This window comes from Manis pentadactyla, chromosome 2, assembly GCF_030020395.1.
Source record: "Manis pentadactyla isolate mManPen7 chromosome 2, mManPen7.hap1, whole genome shotgun sequence".
NCBI classification, from domain to species: Eukaryota; Metazoa; Chordata; class Mammalia; order Pholidota; family Manidae; genus Manis; species Manis pentadactyla.
Genome location: NC_080020.1, coordinates 214,924,324 through 214,941,147, shown reverse-complemented (window position 1 = coordinate 214,941,147; position 16,824 = coordinate 214,924,324). Strand labels below are relative to the sequence as shown.

The 16,824-nt window shown below is 46.2% G+C and overlaps 1 protein-coding gene across 1 annotated transcript; it reads right to left on the bottom strand.

Annotated features, from left to right (window-relative positions):
• Positions 1-114: 114 nt before the first annotated feature.
• PRR30 (proline rich 30) lies at positions 115-15,033 on the bottom strand. Its single transcript, XM_057497553.1, is given in 7 exon segments — positions 115-1,628; positions 1,631-1,932; positions 2,071-2,162; positions 2,644-2,697; positions 8,802-8,967; positions 9,807-9,999; positions 15,009-15,033. Coding segments are annotated over 7 exon segments (1,188 nt in total). The 3' UTR covers positions 115-1,272.
• Positions 15,034-16,824: the final 1,791 nt, after the last annotated feature.

Below are 16,824 nucleotides of genomic sequence, written 5' to 3'. Positions count from 1 at the left end.
TCTCCTCGCGCAGGCGCAGAACCGCCAACACGCGTCAGCACAGGCCGGCAGCCGGGTGACGGAAAAACGGCCCAGGATTCCGATCCCCGCCCACGTATGACGACAGACTCCGCCATCTTTGTGAGGGGCGGAGGAGGGTCGTTCCCCCCACTCCAGGGGTGGGTCTATGGTGACTGGAGGAGGAGGGTAACTAATGAAGGTTAAGGGTAGTTAATAAAACTTTAATAAAGAAATCTTTGGATTAGGGCTGTCCACACTTAAGCGCAGCCTTTACATTTTACCCCGGAGAGGAAGTGATCTACATCTCTTGTCTGTTAACAGAGGCCGCGTGACGTTTAAAACAATCCTGGCTTCAAATCTCGAATCCACCGTTTACTGGTATGAGGAAACCACTATTTAGCTTAATAAAACACCTGTCCTCTGTGGTGGGCAGAGGTGGACGTTGGCCATTCTAGTAGCTCCACGAATGGGCTCCTGTTCCTGAGGGTTTGTGGGTGGGGGCTGCTTCCCTCTGACACCATCAGTGAGAGGCAACTTGGCTCCCAGGCAGGGCTGGTCTTGTCTCTGCCTGACATCCCAGCTACCTGTGGGGGCCTTTGGGTTTCTGACCTCCAATGTAAAGACCCCATGTTTCTCTGCCACTGAAGGCTAGGCATGCTCTTCCCTGCAAGGAGACATCTATCACTCCCCTGACTGGGTCAGGTTGCATCCTCGTTAACCTAAGGTGTACCCAGAGAAAGGGGCCCAGTGGCTTCATCTTTGGGGATGCCATTATCTGCCCCACCAAATGCAATTAAATGTGTGCAGGGCCTAGCAGAGCCTTCTGCACATCTCAGGTGCTCAGGCCTTGTGGGTCCCATGCCCTCCTCAGTTACAAGGCATCCACTTTTTCTGCCCAGTGTGTTTTGTCTGACTCTCCCCAACCCCTTTTTGGGTTCTGGCCCTCTGTAGGTACAGCCACCCACTGTGTCTGCTCAGTAGGACACAACCACAAGTTTTGCAGTGGCAGGCTTTATTGGATACACTGAATGGGGGCCCAGGAGTCCAGGGGCCCCTGGTCCTCTTCAGCTAGGAGAGAGCAGACTCCATAAGGGGCTCCCAGGGATCAAGGCTGGAGAACATGCCTGACCTCCAGTCAGCCAGCCCATCACGGTGTCTCGAGGGCTCCCTGAGACCTGGGGCCTAATAGAGATGGTAGGGTTCAGAGGAGGTGCTCCAGGGAGCTTCCTTGGCTCTGGAACTAGGGTGGCTACTCTGGAGAAGTGGGCCTCTTCAGGCAGAGGAAGGCCTGGGCTTCAGGGAGACAGTGGCTTCCTTTGGTTCCTGAGGAGGAGGCCCTGAAAAGCCTGTGGAATTTGGTGAGAGAGGGCTTACAGACCTGAGGCTCCCTGTCTGGAAAGGTGTGCCTGGGGCTGGATCTGCCCTGGTCTGAGCCACTGAGGCTTGAACCACTGGGGACTGAGATGCATGCGTTTGACACGCATGGGCCTGAGTGGCCTTACCCTGAGGCCCTTCTTCCTCTGGCCTTCTTTCTGGCAACAGATGCATGGCTGTGGCCTGGCCCCGAGAGAGATGGAGGCCAAAGTCAATGCCTATGCGGAGGGGCCTGCATTCCTGGCCCCATGCATAGGAAAGGCAAGCAGCCAAGGTTCAGTCCTGTAACTGGGGACAGGGCAAGAGGGGCCAAAGGAGCGGACACACACCAGGCATACAGGATACTCCACAACTGGGGCCTGGCCATTAGAGCCTAGCCACATATGCTGCAGAAACAGTAGCTGCAGGTCTCATGCAATGCGACAGTGCCCCAGATGGGCCACTAGGGCCTGCACCAGGGCTCCCAGGTCCCCGAACTCTAAAGGATCCCTCTCTTTTGCAATGCATTCCCCTCCCAGTGTCTCTATACTGATAGGGAGGCAGAGGCTGTGGGCTGGGCTGAAGGGAGTCCACAAGTGGTGAGGGTCCCTGAGGGGAGCACCCAGTGGGTGCTGTGTTCTGTAGCAGCACCTGGTTCTTGTTCTGAGGCAACATTGCCTCAAATCGGGAAGTGAGACCAGAAGTAAGAGACCTGACAGAGTCAGGACCAGTATCTCTGAGGCCAGAAGTAGCTGAGAAATCAGGGCCTTCTGTGCATGGAGTGTGGCTCCAGCCTGGTAGTGCTGCTGCTGTTGGTGGCAGGCCAGGGAGCCACCCAGCCCTGTAGTCCCAAGCTCTCTGGGTATTCAGGCAGGAGCTCAGGTCTAAAGCTGGCCTCTCCTCTGCAGTCAGCAATTAATGAGGGATGGAGAATCAGAGCTGCCTCTTGGAAGCTGAGGGGCAGCAGCAATTATCTGGGTAAGCCAGGGAAGAAGACACAGCCCTTAGGACCTGCAGAGAAAGAAACAAAGCCCAAAATATTGGGAAAGTCAGTCCATTTCTGGCTTTGCCTCATGTGCTATGCAGGCTGGTTAACCAAGATTCTAAATCCATGTTATCTGTGGGATCAGAAGAGCTGACAAAATGCTCCAGAGAAGGTGAGAACTGAGGAGGAGAGGAATAGGGAGGAAGGCAGGATGGAGGGTAGGATGGAGTTGGAGGAGGGAGCTGGAAGCATGGGGCCTGGGATGGGTTGGGAGTTGAAGGTGTTCTGGAGCTGTGAGCTCTTACCGACAAGGCTTTCTCTGGACTGTATTTCACAAGGCACTTCAGCGATGAAGGGACCTGGGAGAGAGGAAGAGAGTCACCAAGTGGTGGGTACATCCCCTTCTGTCCTCAGTGTCTCACCCTAAATTCATTCTGACCCAGATTTCTGTCTGAGCCTTACCTTCAGTCCTCGTTCACCCAAGCAGAGGTCTTCTGTTACAGGTTTTTGTTCTCCTAAACCTGAGTCAGGGATTCTGCAAGCATCCTGGTTTCCTCCCACTATGGTTCTCCTGACCCCTTGCTGCCCCTAACGCTGATGTCCTCTGGCTCAGCCCAGCCCCAGCCAAGATGGCTTATCACACCCAGCAGGAGCGGTGGGCCCAGCTGGTGAAACCCTCTGGAACTCTGTCTAAGGGGTGGTGTTGCTGCCTCCCTTGGGAGCCTGGGGCGCTATTCTCTGGGGGCAGTTCTCCCTGGCATCTAGGGCCTGTGTCACAAAGGTCAGGTGCGGCCATCATAGACTCTCCTCCTAAGGCTCTGGAACCTGTTTTCAGCCATCATCCAAAGGCTGGCCTTTGACAAAACTGAAGCAGGCAAAACTCTCCAGTAACTCAGTCCCCATTTGGACCCTAGCCCCCACCTCTGCTCTCTGCCCCCACACTTTACACTTCCCACCACCTGGTCCACCTAGGATCTCCCCAACCACACAGTCTGTCTAGGCTGGGCCCTCCCGACTTCTGTTTTCCTTTACTTTCTGAGCAGTGACTACTTCGATACCTGCCTTGGGATAATACTTACATGTTTTAGTAACTATTTTCTTAAGAGCTTTATTGAGATATAATCTACACATTTAAGTGTGCAATTCACTTTTTTAAATTAAGGTATCATTCATATACATACACTCTTATGAAGGTTTCACATGAAACACATTGTGTTTACTACATTCACCCATATTATCAAGTCCCCCCCATACCCCTTGAAGTCACTGTTCATCAGTGTAGTAAGATGCCAGAGTCACTACTTGTCTTCTCTATGCTATGCTGTCTTTCCTGTGACCCACACACACACCATAGGTACCAATCATAATACCCCTTAACCCCCTTCTCCCTCCCTCCCCACCCACCCTCCCCAATCCCATCTCTTTGGTAACTGGTAAACCCTTCTTGGAGTCTGTGAGTCTGCTGCTGTTTTGTTCCTTCAGTTTTGCTTCATTGTTATACTCCACAAATGAGGGAAATCATTTGGTTCTTATCTTTCTCCACCTGGCTAATTTCACTGACCATAATACCCTCTAGCTCCATCCATGTTGTTGCAAATGGTAGGATTTATTTTCTTCTCATGGCTGAATAGTATTCCAATGTGTTTATATACTACCTCTTCTTTATCCATTCATCTACTGATGGACACTTAGGTTGCTTGCATATCTTGGCTATTGTAAATAGAGCTGCAATAAACGTAGGGGTGCATATGTCTTTTTGAATCTGAGATCTTGCTTTCTTTGGGTAAATTCCTTGGAGTGGAATTCCTGGGTCAAATGGTATTTCTATTTTTAGTTTTTGGAGGAACCTCCGTATTTCTTTCCACAATGGTTGAACTAATTTAAATTCCCACCAGCAGTGTAGGAGGGTTCCCCTTTCTCGGCATCCTCACCAACATTTGTTGTTCCTAGTCTTTTCAGTGTTGGCCATCCTAACTGGTGAGGTGATATCTCATTGTGGTTTTAATTTGCATTTCCCTGATAATTAGCGATGTGGAGCAACTTTTCATGTGCCTGTTGGCCATCTGAATTTCTTTTTTGGAGAATTATCTGTTCATATCCTCTGCCCATTTTTTAATAGGGTTATTTGCTTTTTGGGTTTTGAGATATGTGAGTTCTTTATATATTTTGGATGTTAACCCTTTGTTGGATATGTCATTTACAAATATATTCTCCCATACTGTAGGATGCCTTTTTGTTCTACTAATAGTGTCCTTTGCTGTAAAGAAGCTTTTTAGCTTGACGTAGTTCCATTTGTTCATTTTTCCTTTTGTTTCTCTTGCCCAAGCAGATGGGTTCAGGAAAAATTGCTCATGTTTATATTCAAGAGATTTTTGCCTATGGTTTTCCGGAGAGTTTAATGATTTCACGACTTACATTCAGGTCTTTGATCCATTTCAAATTTACTTTTGTGTATGGAGTTAGACAGTAATCCAGTTTCATTCTCTTACATGTAGCTGTCCAGTTTTGCCAACACCAGCTGTAGAAGAGGCTGTCATTTCCCCACTGTATATCCATGGCTCCTTTATCATACATTAATTGACCATATATGCTTGGGTTTATATCTGGGCTCTCTATTCTGTTTCATTTATCTATGGATCTGTTCTTGTGCCAGTGCCAATTTGTCTTGATTACTATGACTTTGTAGTAGAGCTTGAAGTTGGGGAGTGTAATCCCCCCAGCTTTATTCTTCTCAGGAGATTGCTTTGGCTATTCAGGGTCTTTTGTGGTTCCATATGAATTTTAGAGCTATTTGTTCTAGTTCATTGAAGAATGCCATTGGTATTTTGATAGGGATTGCATTGTGTCTGTGGATTGCTTTAGGCAGGATGGCCATTTTGACAATATTAATGTGTCCTATCCATGAGCACGGGATATATTTCCATTTTGGTATCTTCTTTAATTTCTCTCATGAGTGTCTTATAGTTCTCAGGGTATAGGTTTTTCACTTCCTTGGTTAGTTTTATTCCTAAGTATTTTATTATTCTTGATGCAATTGTGAATGGAATTGTTTTCCTGATTTCTCTTTCTGCTAGTTCATTGTTAGTATATAGGAATGCAACAGATTTCTGTATTTTGATTTTGTATGCTGCAATTTTGCTGAATTCAGTTATTAGTTCTACTAAATTTGGGGTTGGATTCTTTAAGGTTTTTTATGTACAATATCATGTCACCTACAAACAGAGACAGTTTAACTTCTTCCTTACCAACCTGGATGAGTTTTATTTCTTTGTGTTGTCTGATTGGCTGAGGGGTTTGTCATATATGGCCTTTATTATGTTGAGGTACTTTCCCTCTATCCCATTTTGCTGAGAGCTTCTATCATGAATGGGTGTTGAATTTTGTCAAATGCTCTTTCAGCATCTATCGAGATGATCATGTGTTTTTGTTCTTCTTTTTGTTGATGTGGTATATGATGTTGATGGATTTTCAAATATTGTATGACCCTTACATCCCTGGAATAAATCCTACTTGATCATGATGGGTGATCTTTTTGATGTATTTTTAAATTTGATTTGCTAATATTTTGTTGAGTATTTTTGCATCTATGTTCATCAAGGATATTAGTCTGTGATTTTCTTTTTTTGTAGTGTCTTTGTCTGGTTTTGGTATTAGAGTGATGCTGGCCTCATAGAATGAGTTTGGAAGTATTCCCTCCTCTTCTTCTTTTTGGGAAACTTTAAGGAGGATGGGTATTAAGTCTTCACTAAATGTTTGATAAAATTCAGCGGTGAAACCATCTGGTCCCTGAATTTTGTTCTTAGGTAGTTTTTTGATTACCAATTCAATTTTGTTGCTGGTAATTTATCTGTTCAGATTTTGTTTCTTCTGGGTCAGCCTTGGAAGGTTGTATTTTTCTAGAAAGTTGTCCATTTCTTTTAGGTTATCCAGTTTGTTAGCATATAGTTTTTCATAGTATTCTCCAAAAATTCTTTGTATTTCTGTGGTATCTGTAGTTATTTTTCCTTTCTCATTTCTGATTCTGTTTATGTGTGTAGACTCTTTTTTCTTGATAAGTCTGGCTAAGGGTTTATCTATTTTGTTTATTTTCTCAAAGAACCAGCTCCTACTTTCATTGATTCTTTCTATTGTTTTATTCTTCTTGATTTTATTTATTTCTGCCCTAATCTTTATTATGTCTCTCCTTCTACTGACTTTGGGCCTAATTTGTTTTTCTTTCCTAGTTTCATTAATTGTGAGTTTAGACCATTCATATGGGATTGTTCTTCTGTACTGAGGTAAGCCTGTATTGCAGTGTACTTCCCTCTTAGCACAGCCTTCACTGTGTCCCACAGATTTTGAGGTGTTGAGTTATTGTTGTCATTTGTCTCCATATATTGCTTGATCTCTGTTTTTTTATTTGGTCATTGATCCATTGATTATTTAGGAGCACATTGTTAAGCCTCCATGTGTTTGTGGCCTCTTTTGTTTTCTTTGCATAGTTTATTTCTAGCTTCATACCTTTGTGGCCTGAGAAGCTGGTTGGTACAATTTCAATCTTTTTGAATTTACTGAGGCTCTTTTTGTGGAGTAGTATATGATCTATTCTTAAAAATGTTCCATGTGCATTTGAGAAGAATGTCTCCTGCTGCTTTTGGGTGGAGTGTTCTGTAGATGTCTGTTAGGTCTATATGTTCCAATGTGTTGTTCAGTGCCTCTGTCTCCTTACTTATTTTCTGTCTGGTTGATCTGTCCTTTGGAGTGAGTGGTGTGCTGAAGTCTCCTAGAATGAATGCATTGCATTCTATTTCCCCCTTTAATTCTGTTAGTATTTGTTTCACATAAGTAGGTGCTCCTATGTTGGGTGCATAGATCTTTATAATGGTTATATCCTCTTGTTGGACTGACCCCTTTATCATTATGTAATGTCCCTCTTTGTCTCTTGTTACTTTTTTTGTTTTAAAGTCTATTTTGTCTGATACAAGTACTGCAACTCATGCTTTTTTCTCCCTATTAGTTTCATGAAATATTTTTTTCCATCCCTTTACTTTCAGTCTGTGTATGTCTTTGGGTTTGAAGTGAGTCTCTTGAAAGCAGCATATAGATGGGTCTTGTTTTTTTATCCATTCAGTGACTCTATGTCTTTTGATTGGTGCATTCAGACCATTTCCATTTAGGGTGATTATCGATAGGTATGTACTTATTGCCATTGCCCGCTTTAGATTCGTGGTTACCAAAGATTCATGGATAACTTCCTTACTAACAGTCTAACTTAACTCACTTAGTATGCTATTATAAACACAATCTAAAGGTTCTGTTTTTTTCCTCCTTTTTATTCCTCCTCTATTCTTTATATATTAGGTATCATATTCTGTACTCTTTGTCTATCCCTTGACTAGGGGGGTAGTTGATTTGATTTTGCATCTGCTTAGTGATTAATTGGTCTGCTTTCTTTACTGTGGTTTTATTTCCTCTGCTGACAGCTATTTAGCCTTAGGAACACTTCCATCTATAGCAGTCCCTAAAAATACACTGTAGAGACCATTTATGGGTGGTAAATTCTCTCAGCTTTTGCTTATCTAGAAATTGTTTAATCCCTCCTTCAAATTTAAATGATAATCTTGCTGGGTAGAGTATTCTTGGTTCAAGGCCCTTCTGCTTCATTGCATTAAATATATCATGCCACTCCCTTCTGGCCTATAAGGTTTCTGTTGAGAATTCTAATGGTAGGCTGATGGGTTTTCCTTTGTATGTGATCTTTTTTTCTCTCTCTGGCTGCTTTTAATGCTCTGTCCTTATCCTTGATCTTTGCCATTTTAATTATTATATGTCTTGGTGTTGTCTTCCTTAGGTCCCTTGTGTTGGGAGATATGTGTACCTCCATGGCCTGAGAGACTATCTCCTTCCCCACATTGGGGAAGTTTTCAGCAATTACCTCCTCAAAGACACTTTCTGTCCCTTGAGTTTTCTTGGAGAATTGATTATAAGAGAGGTGTCAGATGGGTAAATATGCAAAATAAGCTGCAGATAGGTAAGTATTCAAAAATGGAAAAGAAATTCTAGAATCTCAAATCAGCTAGTTTCTAGTTCCTTGCCAAGATAATTTTAAACTTGTTGGGAGCCACACAAAGACAACAAGATGGCCACAGTTCATGAGGTTCCTGCTTCACTTCCTGGAGATTAGCTGCGAGCCCGCGCGCGCCAACAAGAAAGCCCGCGCGCGCCAAGAGATACTCTTCTCCCCCTCCTTCCCCATTATCATATGCCCATCAGAATGTAACTCGCTGCGCCATCCCTGCTGTGCAGCCAATCCCCTGCTTACAAGTATCCTATGGCCCACTCTGCCCCTGAACATTAGTATATATGTACCCCCGTCTTACAATAAAATTTGAAGGCTTGATCAGAACATTGTCTTGCCTTCGCTCTTCTCTCGCCCCCATTTTCTTTCAGGTCGGATCTCCCTCGTCCCCACAAATAACTAGGTCCCGCTGGACGGGACAAGTGGCGCCCAACGTGGGGCCAGAGGTGCAGATCCTTCACAGGCGGACCCCCGAGTGAGATATCGTCTGCGCAGACCCCTTCTTGATGAAACAATAGGAGACGCCTTTCGCCGCTCACGGAGGTCGTCGTCCCTGGTGAGTACCGGCCGCCTTACAAGAAAATGGGAACTAAATTAAGTAAAGAAGCGGTCTTCATAAGAGACCTAAAAAGTTCACTTAGGGAGAGAGGAGTTCGAGTTAAAAAGAAAGACTTGGTAAAGTTTTTTATTTTTGTTGATGAAGTCTGTCCGTGGTTTATCATTAATGGCCCCGAAATTCATCCTAAAAAATGGCAGAAAGTAGGTAGAGATTTAAATGATTATCTTATCAAAAACGGCCCTGACTCTGTTCCTGTTTCAGTATTTTCCTATTGGGGTCTTATCAGAGATATTGTTGAAAATACTGACCCTGATAAACGTCAACTCTTGTCAGTAGCAGAATATTGCCTCCGCCCCCTATCTCGGGCGGCCTCAAAATTGTCTCTTTCGAGTGATCCCCCTGCTCCAAAATCGGCTAAATCCCCCTCCCCTAGCCCGACACCATCTTTGCTCGGTGCCCTCCATGATACCCCTCCCAAATGTTGCACTTATCCGCCTCTCCCTCGAGATTCGGACTTTGTCGATACACAAAAAGTTTTTCCAGTCGTGACTAAGAGCCAAAATGGCGAGCCTTTAGATCCGGGAGACGCGGCTGAACTAGAAGACGAAGCGGCCAAGTATAACAACCCAGATTGGCCCCTTGCCGCCCCGTCGCTTAACCTCCCTTCTTACACACCCCCAGTTTTGAAAGGAGCCTCTTACACTCCCCCTATTCGGCCTCCCAATGTTTGCGCCCCGGCCTTTTTGCCCCCGTCGGCCCCTCCGCTACCCCCTCCGGCTCCCGGTCCTGTTAGCCCCCCTACCAGCACTGAAGACCTAATAGCACAGATAGTAGAACAAAGAATAACTTGCCATCTCCAAAAATTAGTTGTCTCCCAACCAGTTCGTCCCGCGTTATATTCGCAAAGGGGCCTCTCTAAGAAACCGCTTACAGCCACAAAACCTAATAAACAACCTAAAAAACTGCTCTTTCCTGTTCTTACCCGAGCCTCCGCCCGCTCTGGCCCCACCTCCACAACACATAGTCCGGAAGAGGGCGATCTTAAAAGCGACGGCGAAGACGCCCCTGCTGCTCAGGAAATAGAAAGTGAGGGAGAGGAGCAGGCTGAGCCAGAGCCGGCCGAGCCTGCTGATGGCCCTAGAGAATTTCACAAAATCCATTTCAAAAGCTTAAAAGAGCTGAACGCGGCCGTTAAAGCTTATGGCCCCAATGCCCCTTTTACCCTTTCTGTTCTTGATTCGCTGTCTCGAGGAGGACATTTACTCCCAGGTGAATGGCTGCGTATAGTCCAGGCTGTGCTTACCCGTGGTCAGTTTTTAACTTGGAAGGCAGATTTTGCTGACCGTTGTCAGACCATCGCTGCTGCCAATGTAAAAGACCCTCATTCCCCAACAGCGTCCTGGACTTTTGATAAGCTTACGGGACAGGGCAGATATATCTCTGAAACCAGGCAGCAGCGCCTTCCCCTTGGTCTTTTATCTCAAGTGAAAGATGCCGCTTTGGGCGCTTGGATATCACTCCCTGCTTCCGGGACTGCTAACACTCCTCTAACTAAGATCACTCAAAGCTCGCAAGAAGACTATAGCGAATTTGTTAGCAGACTGTTAGAGGCCGCCGAAAGGACCCTTGGTTCCGCGGCTGCCAATGATAAGATTGTAAAACAGCTAGCCTATGAAAACGCCAATTCGGCATGTCGAGCCGTCCTCCGCGGTAAGACTCGAGACAAAACTCTTGATGAAATGCTGAGAATGTGTAGAGATGTCGATCCTTTTACATCCAAAGTCCAAGCCCTTTTAGCTGTAGGTGCCGCTGTTCAAACTCCCCCGGTTTCTTATCCTCCTTCCTTCCCCAGGGGCGCACCGCCTATGCGTAACTGCTTTAAATGTGGACAGCCAGGCCATTTCGCTCGCCAATGCCCTACCACAGCTCCTCCTCCTAGAGTTGGGTCAGTCCCCGGTATTTGCCCTCGCTGCCATAAGGGGCGGCACTGGGCCAAAGAGTGCCGTAACAATCCAACAAATCCTTTTTACAGTACCACAAATCCTTTCACCCCCCCTTTTCAGGGAAACGGGCTGAGGGGCCAGCCCCGGGCCCCCCAGCCAATTCCATTTCAGCCGGCCTCGGGGAACAGCCTAGCTGTAGCACTCCCGCCCTCTATCGGGCCACACCCGGGAGTGCAGGACTTGACCTCTGTGCCTCCTCCTCAACAATATTAACGCCTGAGGAGGGAATTACAATTATTTCCACAGGAATTTATGGCCCACCTCCCAAAGATACTTATTTTCTAATTTTAGGGCGAGCTTCCACCACAATAAACGGCCTTATTGTCCACCCTTCCTTAGTTGACAATGACTATACTGGAGAAATAAAAATTCTTGCTAGTGCCCCCCAGTGCCCTGTCAGCATTATGAAAGGTCAGCGCCTTGCGCAGGCGCTCCCCCTCCCTTTAAGTACATCTCACCCTGCTATTCATAAGCAGCGAGGCTCCTCTACCCCAGGTTCTTCAGACTTATATTGGATCCAAGCTATTACTAAAGAACGCCCCACTCTTAAACTTAAAATCCAAGGAAAAGTATTTGAAGGAATTTTAGATTCGGGGGCCGACTCTACGGTCATATCTCAGGCTTCATGGCCCTCCAGCTGGCCCTTACACGCTTCCTTGACCCATCTACAAGGAATTGGGCAGTCAAGAAATACCTTACAGAGCTCACAGTTATTAAACTGGGAAGATGAAGAAGGAAATACCGGATTTATTCAACCCTTCGTAGTTCCTGGGTTGCCGGTAAATCTTTGGGGAAGAGATATCCTTTCTCAAATGAAGGTCATCATGTGTAGCCCTAATGAAGTTGTAACACAGCAGATGCTTTCACAGGGTTACCTCCCTGGTCAGGGGTTGGGCAAACTAAAACAGGGAGATCCCAACCCGATACTGGCCACGCCTAAGATAGACCGCTCAGGTTTAGGGTTTGAAAAACATTTTTCGTAAGGGCCGTTGCTCCTCCTGCACTCCAGGCAGACAAGATTACTTGGAAAAGTGATGTTCCTGTCTGGATCGATCAATGGCCCCTTACCACTATAAAATTAAATGCAGCCATAGAGTTAGTGCAGGAACAGCTGGCTGCTGGACATATTGAACCTTCTACATCCCCTTGGAACACCCCAATCTTTGTAATCCAAAAGAAATCAGGCAAGTGGAGGCTCCTACAAGACCTCAGGGCGGTTAATAAGACTATGGTCTCTATGGGCGCATTACAACCGGGAATTCCCTCTCCAATAGCCATCCCTAAAGGGTATGTCAAATTAGTAATTGATCTAAAAGATTGTTTTTTCTCCATACCTTTGCATCCTGATGATTGCAAACGTTTTGCCTTTAGTATACCCATTACCAATTGTGTAGGGCCTTCTCCCCGGTTTCAGTGGAGAGTTCTCCCACAAGGAATGGCCAACAGTCCTACTCTTTGCCAAAAGTTTGTAGCCCAGACTATAGACCCCTTTAGGTTGCTCTTCCCCACTTTGTATATTATCCATTATATGGATGATATTCTTCTTGCCGGTCCTGACCAGCAACAGCTCTATGCGGCCAGTCAACAGCTAGTCACTGCCCTCCGAGATCGAGGACTACAAATTTCCCCAGAAAAAGTCCAGGTCCACCCCCCCCAACTATTTTTAGGCTTTGAATTATTTTCTAATAAAATCCTCACTCAAAAAATTCAGTTAAAGAGAAGCTCCTTAAACACTCTTAATGATTTTCAGCGTCTGCTAGGAGACATCAACTGGCTCAGGCCTTATTTAAAGCTGACCACCGGAGAGTTAAAGCCCTTGTTTGATGTCCTACGTGGAGACCCTGATCCTTCCTCCCCCCGCTCGCTTTCATCAGAAGCACAAAGGGCATTAACCATTGTAGAGCAGGCTATTTCTGAACAGACCATTAGCTACTTCTCTCCACATCTAAGTTTGTGGCTGCTCATTTTCCCTACCCCCTTCTCCCCTACAGGAGTCCTTTGGCAAAACCATCCACTATTTTGGGTTCATTTGCCAGCCTCCCCCCCTAGAGTCTTAGCTACCTATCCTCAATTAGTTGCTGCCCTTTTACGTTTAGGCCGAGAGGCAGCTCTCAAGCTGTTTGGGAGAGACCCTGAAGTTATAACCCTCCCATACAATACATCTCAATTACAATGGCTTATTCAACATGATGATGATTGGGCAATTAGCTGCACCTCCTTCCATGGGACAATAGATAATCATTACCCTGCAGACAGATTAGTCCAGTTCCTTCAAAAGACCCCGGTTGTCTTTCCCAAAAGGACTAAAACCACGCCAATTGCTGGGGCCGTGATAGTGTTCTCTGATGGGTCCTCCTCCGGTATAGCCGCTTTCAGTATTAATGGGCAAGTTACTCGAATACAGACAGACCTCTCTTCTGCACAACTTGTTGAACTAACTGCAATAATCAAAGTTTTTGAGCTTTTAATAGATGCCCCCTTTAACCTTTACACTGACAGTGCCTATGTAGCAACCTCTGTTCCCCTATTAGAGACAGTGCCTTATATACGTCCTTCTACAAATGCTTCCCCCCTATTCGCAAAATTGCAAAAATTAATTCTAAACCGCGATGCCCCTTTTTTCATCGGGCACATACGCGCTCACACTGGCCTTCCAGGGCCGCTTGCCAAAGGCAATGACAGAGTTGATCTGGCGACTCAATTAGTAGCCTCTGTCACGTCAGACTCACCCTTGGCTGCAGCCCAACGGGCTCATGAACTACATCATCTCAATGCTCATACTCTTAGACTCAAATTTTCAATCACCCGAGAACAGGCCCGCCAAATAGTTCGGCAATGTCAAGGATGTCTAACTCTCCTCCCAGAGCCTCATAACGGAATCAACCCCCGGGGGTTAGTTCCAGGAGAGATATGGCAAATGGATGTCACTCATTACCCTCCCTTTGGTAAATTAAAATATATCCATGTGTCTATTGACACATGTAGTGGTTTCCTATGTGCATCCTTGCAAACGGGAGAGGCAACTAAAAATGTTATTACCCATGTTCTCTCATGCCTGGCATATCTACCACCACCTAAAATCTTAAAAACTGACAATGGGCCTGGATACACCAGCTCTAGCTTTAAACAGTTCTGTGCGCAGTTAAGTATTAAGCACATAACAGGAATCCCCTATAATCCCCAAGGCCAAGGCATTGTTGAAAGAGCCCACTTAACCCTTAAAAACATGTTATTCAAACTTCAGTCAGGGGGAGAAGTACTCTATCCGAAAACAGGTAATGCAAAGACACTCCTAAATCATGCATTGTTTGTTCTTAATTTCCTTACTTATGACTCCGCGGGTAAAACCGCTGCTGATCGCCTTTGGCATCCCTCAACGGCAGATAATTATGCACAGGCTATGTGGAGAGATCCGATGACCAACACATGGCACGGGCCTGACCCTGTGCTCATATGGGGGAAAGGACATGCTTGTATATATGATGCTAAGGCACAAAATGCCCGATGGCTCCCAGATAGGCTCATTAAACTTCTAGACACAAATAAAAGCAAAAACAATAACTCTAGTCCAGGGCATGTTAACCCCTGAGAAGCCTTCCCTTTCTGTTTAATTTCAGAAGGCAAGAAGTGGATCCACGCATCTCATGTGAAACCTGTTGTGGAGAGCCCAATCTACCAAGAATCCTCTCCAGCTCAAGATCAGCAGAACGCCCCTAAGATGATCGCCTTCGAACTGTGTGCCATTGTACTGGTACTGTGCTCCCTTCCCCCAGGCAGATGTTCCAGCCCACAGCAGTCTCACAACTTGACCTGGGAGGTGATCAGTGGGACAGGGAACGTAGTTTGGAGTGTGTCAAAAATAGCACACCCCTATTCCTGGTGGCCAGACCTGTACCCCGACCTGTGTACATTAGCAATAGATGCAGCCAATTGGGGTTTGGAAGGACACACAGACTTCCAAAAACCCCCCTCCTCCCCTGGGAGCCTAGGATCGCCCCCTTGGGGAGGATGCGGAGAACCCAGCAAGAGGAGAGAGTTGAAAACCCTCACTTTCTATGTCTGCCCTGGTTACCATCGTAGCCAGGCCCTTAATTGGAAGTGTCAAGGATTATCAGATTTTTACTGTGCAAGCTGGAGTTGTGAGACCTCAGGTGACACCTACTGGCGGCCCTCCTCCTCATGGGACCTTATTAAAGTCACTGCTAATTACACCCACTCAAATCGGGGCAACGATGGCACGTGCAATACATGGTGTCACCCGTTGCGTATCGAATTCACCAATCCTGGGAAACGGAGTACTAGTTGGACAACGGGGGCCACATGGGGACTGAGACTCTACCAGAGTGGCTATGATAATGGAGTCTCGTTTACAATCAAGCTTAAAGCAGAGCCTCTTCCAGCTGTCCCAGTAGGACCCAACGCTGTCTTGCGAGACCAGCCGCGTCTCCCAGCCCCGCCCGCGCCAACCCTAGCCCCACCTGCAGACGCTGCCACCCCTTCCTTCGCCTCCACTCTTAACCGACCCACCTTCCTTCCTAGCACCGGATGGCGCTTTCTCAACCTCCTTGAAGGAGCTTTCCGAGTTCTAAATACCACCAACCCAAATTCTACCGAATCCTGTTGGTTATGCTTTTCCTCTTCACCTCCTTACTATGAAGGACTAGGATTGTTAGGCAATTTTAATAATACGACCAGCCACGAAGCCTGTAGCTGGGGCTCGCAAAAGTTAACCCTGACTGAGGTAACTGGAAAAGCTACATGTTTAGGAACAATTCCCTCAACCCATAAAAGTCTGTGTAATCACACCCTACCTATAGTTTCCTCAGGCGAGAACAGGTATCTAGTCCCTCCCCGTCAAGGATGGTGGGCTTGTAACACTGGACTAACACCGTGTGTTTCCACCTCTGTTTTCAATTCCTCCCATGATTTCTGTGTTATGGTTCAACTAGTACCAAGGCTTATATATCATGATGATTCCTCATTTGTCACTGAGTTCGACCCTAAAAATAGGTACAAGAGAGAATTAGTCTCGTTGACCCTAGCCACATTAGTGGGAGTAGGAATTGCAGCAGGAGTGGGAACAGGGACAGCTGCCATCATCCAGGGGAACCAAAACTATGAAGGGCTGAGAATCGCCATTGACGACGATCTAAAAACCATAGAACAATCTATTACCAAACTTGAAGAATCTCTGACTTCCCTTTCTGAAGTCGTCTTGCAGAATAGACGGGGGCTAGATCTACTGCTCCTAAAAGATGGAGGTCTGTGTGCAGCTTTAAGAGAAGAATGCTGTTTCTATGCAGACCACTCCGGAATAGTAAGAGATTCAATGTCAAAGCTTAGAGAAAGGCTAGACCAGAGAAAGAGAGAGCGAGAAGCTAGCCAAAGTCCCTTTGAGTCCTGGTTCACTAAGTCCCCATGGCTCACAACTCTGATCCCCACCATCCTTGGACCCTTAGCAGGACTCCTCCTTTTAGTGTCTTTTGGCCCTTGGGCCTTAAGAAAACTAACAGCCTTTATTCGAGAGCAGGTTGACCAGCTCGTCAAGCCAGCAGTTGCTGTTCATTATCACAGACTTACAGCCTGTGATGAAGAGTCTAATACCGAGCCAACCAACGCTCCCGGTCTCCAGTTCTCAACTTTACAGGCACCTCAACCATGGTACCATCGATTCTGGCACCGTAATTAATGTGGCCCATATGCTGGTCGGCCAGAACCAGACATACCCCATTACCATTTATGAGGGTATGGGCATCGAGATGAGTGCGAGACAAAGTACCGCAAGGGAGGGTTCTTCCTAGAACCTCTCTGGTCCTCCCTGAGAATATGCCTGGCTTGCATAGAGGTTGGTATCCATATGTACATA